We start from the raw sequence: 9,155 nt of genomic DNA, 5'->3' as shown, positions 1-9,155 counted from the left end.
TCTGCTTGAGTTCACTCTCCTGCATCGCATCTATAAAATACTAATATCTTTGAAAGCAGCTCGCTTTTTGAGCGCAGATCATTTGCTTCCTGTATCTCCCGGATCACTATTCTTTACTGAGTCCCAGCGTCTTAGAAACAGCCCCACTGTTTTTCGGGGTTTTTTTTTTTTTTTCCTACAGCAGTAGTGAATATTTTAAATAAAGTGTCAATGCTGTTAGTTTCCCTTAAAACGCAAACTCAAGGAAATGCTTTCCCTTTTTCGAGTAGAGAAAGAACTTCCACAGGCGCGCGGTCGAGCTCAAGCCCACTTATAGTCTCTGGCACCGCGTACGGACTAGCGCGCAGGCGCAGAGCCCGTGCGCGCCTAGCCATAACCGCGCTTGCGCCAAGCAGCGAGGCCCGCCAACGTGCGAATCCGCGCCTGCCAATTAGAGCGCACAATGGTCCTTGATGCCCGCCCAGTAACCTCTGCAGCCAATCGCCTGCCCCGGCGCGAAGTCGACTGTGACTTCAAAGTAATCTTAGGGATTGTGGGAAGGCAGCTGAACTCGGCGCCTGGAAAGATGGAGGCAGCGGAGACAGAGGCGGAAGCTGCAGCCCTAGAGTAAGTGTTTGCGGCTAAGTGGCAGCTGGGGCCGGGCCTGGGAGGGCCTTGTGGGCCCCTATGTGTAATGATTGGTGCCCTCGACCCTGTACAGCTGTTGAGGTTCGACCCTGCCGTGAAGTGATCCTCACCGCAGTCCCGTCTTAGGTTCCTGAGGTGTCTGTTGCCTGCTCCAGGAGTACAGCCTTTGGGGGACCGTTCGCCGCTCCCCACATCCACATAATCCACAGGATGTGCTCTAGGAGACGGTTTCACTTCTGTCTTCTTGTCCCAACACGACACATTCCCAGTCACTTCTCATCCCCATCCCTGCCCCTTCGTAGACTGCTCCAGTCCCTAATAATGAAAAACCCTAGAGTAGACCGAGGCATCCAGCCCTCTGCCCTGAGTCCTTTCTCAGCTATTCCAAGACTCTGCCCCAAGGCTGGTGCTCAGCGCCAGGAGGGATCCCAAGGCCCAGCATTCTTCCCCTTCTTTGCATATCTCCCTGGCTTCCTTCACATCTTGACTCAAATGATTTCTCTTCAGTGAGACACTCCCTATTTAAAATTTCAGCTCTTTTCTCAAACTCCTTATCCACTAGCCCTGCTGATTTTCCTTTTGGCACGTATTACCACCGTGTGCCCTCCATGCACGCCATTCCTGGTTGCAGGCTGTGGACCCTTCAGGCCCTTGTGTAAACTCTGGTCAAGGCAAGACTCTCAATACTATATATACTGATATACACATCCACATTTGTTTGTGTACACACACGAACTGTAGAACTAGCACCACAAGAAACTGCAATTTCCTGTGTTTCCTTGCCCCTCCAGGGTCCTGGCTGAGGTGGCAGGCATCCTGGAACCTGTAGGCCTGCAGGAGGAGGCAGAACTGCCAGCCAAGATCCTGGTTGAGTTTGTGGTGGTATGTACAAGATGAGAGCGAGCCTTTCAGAAGCCAGGGTCTGGTCCTGGCTCCTCTTACTGAGATACAGGGCAGCATTGGCAGAGAGCAGACTTAAGGAAACCTGTAAGGAAGTAAGGATGTTCCCTGTCTCTGCCCTCCCTCTGAGCAGGACTCTCAGAAGAAAGACAAGCTGCTCTGCAGCCAGCTTCAGGTAGCGGATTTCCTGCAGAACATCCTGGCTCAGGAGGACACTGCTAAGGGTCTTGACCCCTTGGCTTCTGAAGACACGAGCCGTGAGTAGGCAGGGGATTGTAGTAGCAGCTGACCTGAGTGGGGAAGGAAGGAAGATTTCAGTTAGGTCTCCCATTTGGCTGATGGGAAGGAGGCCCAGTGTTGCAGGGAGGCAGGCTAGCAGGCCACCCTCACTCATGTTCTCATTCCTGGTGGCTCATCTCAGGACAGAAGGCAATTGCAGCTAAGGAACAATGGAAAGAGCTGAAGGCCACCTACAGGGAGCACGTAGAGGCCATCAAAATTGGCCTCACCAAGGCCCTGACTCAGATGGAGGAAGCCCAGAGGAAACGGACACAACTCCAGGAAGCCTTTGAGCAGCTCCAGGCCAAGGTACACCCAGGGGTCTTGAGTACAGGGAGGGAAGGGTAGTTAGAAAGGAAGAGGGAAAGAGTGAGCAAGCTGAGTTGTGCCAGCTTGCAATCTCCCAAAATTCTAGCCAGAAAAGATAGACTTCTCTTGGTCTTTCTCCCTTGCTTATCTGTAGAAACAAATGGCCATGGAGAAACGCAGAGCAGTCCAGAACCAGTGGCAGCTACAACAGGTAGGTTCATCCCCCTAGGATAATATCCCTTCCCACCACCATGCCATTGTATCGGCTGTGTCCCCTGTCTAGAAAACCGTTTTGCTTCCTCCTTTGAGGCACTATAATATAAATACCAACATGGGCTTGAATTTCAGTGTCACCACTTACCACTGCATGACCTTGGGCAGGTCACCTAACTTTCTGTTTCTTTATTTAAAATGAAGGCAATAATACCACCTACTCTAGAGAGTTATTAAGATGATTAAATGATCATTACAGCAAGGACTTTAAAATAGTACCTGGCACATAGCAAGTTAAATAAGTGTTATCACCTTTGTGCCCCTTCCCCCCAAGAATGCCTCACCCTAGAACAGCTCATTCTGATCTTTCCTTTTCTCTAGGCCCCTACTCCACCCTGAAGTGAATAGAGTCCCTCTTTTCATCATTGAGCCTGAGCCCTGAGCTGGGTGTAGGCTGGAGGGGTTGGAGGGAGTTTCTAAGACTTCAACATCTGATGCATAATGTCTGCATGCTCACTCCTGGCAGGAGAAGCATCTGCAGCATCTGGCGGAGGTTTCTGCAGAGGTGAGGGAGCGTAAGACAGGGACTCAGCAGGAGCTTGAGGGGGTGTTTCAGAAACTTGGAAACCTGAAGCAGCAGGCAGAACAGGAGCGGGACAAGCTGCAGAGGTAAGTTCAGGAGCATGGGCTGCAGATTCAGAATGGTCCAGCTGAGATTCCTTTCCTTCACACTTACCTCCTCTTTGCAGGTATCAGACCTTCCTCCAGCTTCTGTATACCCTGCAGGGTAAGCTGTTGTTCCCTGAGGCTGAGGCTGAGGCAGAGAATCTTCCAGATGATAAACCCCGGCAGCCGACTCGACCCCAGGAGCAGAGTACAGGAGACACCATGGGGAGAGACCCTGGTGTGTCCTTCAAGGTAAATGAGAGATGGAACAGGTGGGCATGGGCAGGCAGGTGGAGACAGAAGCTGGGAGATAGGCCTTACCCACTGTCTATACTGTATTTCTCCAAGGCTGTCGGTCTACAACCTGCTGGAGATGCAAATTTGCCATGACTTCCTGGAGGACAGCAGCATGGAGAAAGATCCTAGAAAAGGTCAGACCCAACTCAGGCCTTGGTGTCCCTGGACTGCAAGTGTGGAAGGAGGGAAAGCCTGGTTTACCTCTCTCTGCATCTGAGCTCTGCTACCCATGGAGCAGACGGATGGTGGGAACAGGAAGGAGCTTATGTTACACCTCATTCCCATGCTTAGCCCACCCAGAGCTAACCCCTGTCTTCTTCCCCAGGCCTCTGACTTCCCTCACCTCCCAACCATCATTACAGGAAAGACTGTGAACTCCTGAGTTCAGCTTGATTTCTGACTACATCCCAGCAAGCTCTGGCATCTGTGGATTAAAATCCCTGGATCTCTCTCAGTTGTGTATTTGTTCATCTTCATATGCTGGCAGGAACAACTATTAATACAGATACTCAGAAGCCAATAACATGACAGGAGCTGGGACTGGTTTGAACACAGGGTGTGCAGATGGGGAGGGGGTACTGGCCTTGGGCCTCAGGGGTTGCTTCCCCCTATGATGCAGACATGGTGAATTTAATTCAAGGAGGAGGAGAATGTTTTAGGCAGGTGGTTATATGTGGGAAGATAATTTATTCACTAATCCAAATTGTATTCATGGATCCAAATGTTTGTTGAGTCCTTTCTTTGTGCTAAGGTTCTTGCGGTGAACCAGAATTATAACAGTGAGCTCATCTGACTGTTTTAGGATGTACAGCCTAGTGTTAACATTCTTGGTATCTTTTTGTGCCTTATCTAAAACATTTCTCGATCACTGGTTTCAGATGTTCATGTATTATATTCTTTTCAAAGATTCAGAGATTGGCTTTTGTCATCCACTATTGTATGTTTTGTTTCATTGACCTCTAGTGATACCTTGATCTTTCCCACTTTCTGTTTTCGGATGGAGAAGATGTACCTTTTTTGTCAACTCTTACTTTTATCAGATGATCAACTCATGTATTTGGATCTTTATTTGTTTTCTGAAATATTTAAGGTTATACATTTCTTCTGACTTCCTTTATTTTCACAATCATTCAATTCATAGCATTTCCTATATTCTGTTATAATTATTTCATTGAGTCATAAATTTCTTTGAAAAATAATTTGGTCTTCTATTGATTGTGAGAAGATAATCTAAGTTTAATTTGGTCAGAGAATATCATCTATTTAACAAACTTTGAAATTTGGTGAGTGAATTATCTTTTTTACTGATAAAGAGTGATGTCATCTTTTTTAATGTTTCACATAGGTTTGGAAAGAATGCATTTTAGATTGTGTGTAGTATTTTCTATTAGATTATGTTTGCAATTTTTGTTTCAATTTATATCTTATATACTTAATTTTTTGTTGTCTATCACCTGAGAGGTGTGTTCAAATCTCCAACTATGATAGTGGATTTGTTCATTTGTCTTTATAGTTCCATTTTCTTACATACTTTGCAGCTACTTTATTAAGGTATTGTAAATTTACATTTATATTTTTCTTCTGAACTGAACTCTTTGTGTGCTAGCCTGCTTCATCTATAGGCTAATGTGTTTAACCTTGAAAACTAATAGTTTTAATAGTAATATAACTTTGTCAATTCTTTTGGTTACCCTTTGCTTGACATCCTTTCTCTTGAATTTCCATTCTTTTTTAGTTTCAACCTTTCTTTATATTTACCACTTGTATACAGCATTTAAAGGGTTATTTATAAAAAAAAAAAAACCCTTGTCACATTTGTCTTTATGATTTTCTAGTTGTGTCAATTTTTTATTTGCTTTCTCTTGGCTTTTTATTTATCCCTTTCATGCCTTTTAATTTTATTTTTTATTGTTTCTTCATGCTTTTTGTTGTTTGTTTGTTTAGAAGGTCTAATTTAGACCTGCTAGTTTAGCTTTCATAGTTAGCAATGTCTCAAGTTAGTTAAAGAATTAAAGACTCTTCATCCTTTTCTTAATAAATGAAGCCTGAACAGCTGTAACCATTGATAGATCATCCCACTCTAAACTATTAAGGTATTTTTGTCCAGTTTATTACTTCTAGCCTGTTTGTGTTCTCATAAATTAATTTTTTAAATTATTTTATACAGTCAATGCTTTATTACTAATTTATTTACTATTTTTGCCCACATTATTTTTACATTTCAGAGCTTTCATGTGGAATACTTTTTCCATCTGAAATAAATGTCTCAGAATTTCCCTTAGAGTTTGCAGACTGTATAATGTTTTAAATTTTACTATGAAAATATTTTTATTTCATCCTTATTCTTGAGAAATGTTTTTATTATGTAGAGAATGCTTGGTAGGCAGTTTGACTTAACACATTGAAGATTAACTCACTGATTCTCTGGTCATCTGGTTTTGATCCTTGATGATGAGAAGTCAACTGTCAGTTTAAAAGCCCTTCCTATGCATTTTTTTACCCAGTTAGTGCTTATAACACCTGTATTTAGTGCTCTATAGTTTTACTATATTGTGAATAGTTTGGGACTCTGGTTTACTTATTTATTCATTCATTCTGCTTGCAAATAGTTGAGCTTTCTAAATTGCCACTCTTTCAACAATTCTGGAATATTTTCAGTTTTTCTGTTTAAAAAACACTCTTACCTCTTTTGTATTAGCTTATTCTAAAATGCCAATTAGACATCAATCAAATTTTCTAACTTTTTTCTTCATGTCATGCAAACTTTCTTTTGTAGTTACCATTGCTCTTTCTCTTGAGATTGCATTCTAGATGCTTTTTCTATTTTAACTTTATATAGCCAAGCTATTGTTTTTTCATCAGTTTCTTAATTTTTGATCTTTGATTTTCATTTCAATAAGTTGTATTAGATCTCAATTTACTACTGCTTTTGAATATTTTCTTCTGGCTTACATTTTGAGCTTTTTAATTTTTTTTTTTAATTCTTGATGTATTTGACTACATAGTAGGTATACATACGAGCTTATTTTTTATTATCTTAATATATGGACACTTCATTATCTTTTTTGGAAAGGTTCATAATATATAACTTTATTGGCCTATCTCTCATACTCCCTGTTTAATATAGTTCATGTAGTTTTACTTTGAGCTGCCTATTTTTACTAAATTTTACTGTTATGGCCTGATACAAAATTGAGAGAATTTGTGTTAACTTCCGTCAATAGCTTGTGGGCATTACCTATATAACTCTTAGAAATGTTAAAATGAGTGTTTTTAATGTTTTTTATATTTGTGTGCTATCCCACTTTTCATTCCTGTTGTTTATTTTCTTTCTTATTAGTATTTCCCAAAGGCTTTTTTTCTACTTTATATGTCTTTCAAAAACACAGGTATTGGCATTATTTTCTTTAATGTTGCTTTTAATACATTCTTTTAATTATTTTTTGTCTTTATTATTCCCTTCTGCTCTAATTTTTAATATTTGTAGGATTTTTAAAAATTAATATTTGATAATACATATGTTCTTTCTTATAGTCCAACAAACGCATTTACATATTTACATTTTTATTTGACCACCACTCTGAGAATAATTCATATATTTTAATACATAGGCTATTGATTATTTCTAAATAGATTATAATTTTAGTATTGATTTTATTTTAAATCAAGGAGGTTTCCTTTGTTGCCCTTGCCTCTCAAATGTATTTGTAATAGTGTTTAGTTCCTCAATGGATTTAAGATAATTTTCTGTTATTTTTAATGCACCAAATTTTGTAATCTTACTTACTTCTTTTATTCCATTTGCTTCAAATGGTATCACACCTCTGAATATTGTTCCTTAAAATTTATTAGTTACATATAGGCTTATGTATATGCGTAGTCATTATATATGTTCTTACAGGGAAGAGATTTTATCATTTTTGTTCATCACTAAACCCACAAGTTCAAGAAAAATCCTGATAGAGGGTAGATCCACAAACATTGGTGAAAATGTAAATGGTTGCCAAAAATGAAAAAGGAACACAATGCATACAGGAGGTATTCCAAATTTTTAAGTGTGTCTTGGAAGTTTGTATGAGATTTCACAGAGGTAACACCCCAAAAAAATTTTACTTCTATATTTTGACTTCTTTTGCATCTACTTTTTCCAAAATGTTATTTTTTTCTAACAGAGTTCTAAACATTGAAAATCATTTAACACATGGCATTCAGTATTTCTGATCATTTTTATCTAACCAGTTGCTAGGATCAGTTTCTAAAAAACAGCATGAGAGAGATAAAACTTGTTCAAAGTACCCTCCTAAAATTATTAAGGTCTTCTAAATTTATGTGACTTATTCTATCAGGTAAATATTCTTATTATCCCAGTTAGTGTTGGCAAAGCTAATACTGCACATTCTGTCTGTACAGTTTCGAAATTTATAAAACTAAGGTTTCATTTCTAATACTCTCCCCTGCCATAACAAGATGGGCATTTTCCGCTGCTCTTTAACTCTTATAGTGCTAAACTTGTACTTTTTGCAGCAGTGGTGATCAGTGAGGGTTTTGAACATCTCTAAAAATAAATGGCTTTCTTCCCTGTGCTACCAGTACATCATACAATACTAGGCGTATATATTTTATTGAAGTATTGTTTTTATGAGCTTGTTTTTCCAAAAGGGAATAAAATATCTACAAAGCGTGTTAGTGATAACATCTGAGAAGTTTCTGCTAACTCTGAAAATGCCGTAACTATTTACCCACAATGTTAATTTTCTCCTATTTTAGAGCCTTTCTGAGGTTAATACACCTCATTCTTGTCTTACAGAATTTCTATAACTTGTATTGAATGTTTATGTCTCTTCTTTGAGCCTCTTTCTCTCTTTTATGTATAAGTTCTGAGATATGAATAGAATGTGAAATTAAATAATTTTATTTCATTTTGATTCCCAGTCCAGTTTTTCAATGACCCTTTTTATAGATAGAACATTGGGCTCTGAGGAACTTCCTGTTTGGGTTTGTAATTCATTAATTAACAAACATGCCCCACTGATAAAATTTGCTCTTGAAACCCTGACTATCCTAGATTGTTTTGAGGCCAATTTAAAACTGTCATAAATTCGGTATGTCCTCAAATTTATAACTTAACAAAATTATGAAAAAGCAAAAAACCTTAATCTTCATAGACCTCTGTAATATACAGAGACTGGATTTTGGATGCCATGTTTGTATGCATTTCTAAATTTTAAATTGTCAGACGGACTTTAGGAAACACACTACCCAAGGTGTGTATAATTCATTTCATCATGCATTATGTAGTAATTATACCCAAATGTAGAAGTTGATTGTTTAAGTGGGTAGATTACTATATGCCTAAAATCATGTTTTATGATTGATAAAACCAGAGGAAATTCAGGATCATGCTTTCAGAAAGTGATAGGACTATTAGAAAGATAAGGTTATCACTAAAATGTTTAAATAAACCATAAAAAATATAATTTAGTGCAAACATTTGTTCTGTTTGTATGTACTATAAAAAATAACATGAAGTGAAATAATTTGTTTTCTGGAAAAATGAATTATTGTTTAAAATATTCTGTAGATTCTCCAGGTTATCCAATATATGAAATTTTATTGTAAAACTGGGTCTAATCTTAATAACCAAACAGTAAATGTCGATTTTATTAGTCTAGTTAAAAAGCAGTGATATTAAATATTCATCCTTATCATATAACTAATCATTGAACAATAATTCATTTTTTATATAGGCATTTGAGGAAAATTACTTCTTTTTGGGGATAGAAGCGTATCCACAGTCTCCATTTGTATGAGGGTTGAATAAAAGTAATTTGAAATAATTTATTTACTGAAATATAGCATTATCT

General features: G+C 38.6%; 1 protein-coding gene across 3 annotated transcripts; it reads left to right on the top strand.

Annotated features, from left to right (window-relative positions):
- The first annotated feature begins 427 nt into the window (after window positions 1-427).
- ZWINT (ZW10 interacting kinetochore protein) lies at window positions 428-8,210 on the top strand. 3 transcript variants are annotated; one of them, XM_003821168.5, is made up of 9 exons: window positions 428-606; window positions 1,419-1,509; window positions 1,661-1,784; window positions 1,949-2,115; window positions 2,270-2,326; window positions 2,855-2,893; window positions 3,115-3,246; window positions 3,343-3,425; window positions 3,617-8,210. In XM_003821168.5, the coding sequence occupies exons 1-8, from the start codon at window positions 443-445 to the stop codon at window positions 3,382-3,384; spliced, it is 816 nt and encodes a 271-aa protein (XP_003821216.2). In that variant the 5' UTR covers window positions 428-442; the 3' UTR covers window positions 3,385-3,425; window positions 3,617-8,210. The 3 variants fall into 3 exon arrangements, with proteins under 3 accessions (XP_003821216.2, XP_008972888.2, XP_003821215.2); XM_008974640.6 differs by having other exon boundaries at window positions 3,097-3,246; XM_003821167.7 differs by having other exon boundaries at window positions 2,855-2,997; window positions 3,078-3,246.
- The last annotated feature ends 945 nt before the right edge of the window (window positions 8,211-9,155 follow it).

This window comes from Pan paniscus, chromosome 8, assembly GCF_029289425.2.
Source record: "Pan paniscus chromosome 8, NHGRI_mPanPan1-v2.0_pri, whole genome shotgun sequence".
Lineage (NCBI taxonomy): Eukaryota > Metazoa > Chordata > Mammalia > Primates > Hominidae > Pan > Pan paniscus.
Note: the sequence above shows the minus strand (reverse complement) of the source record. Positions and strands in the feature narration are given on the sequence as shown.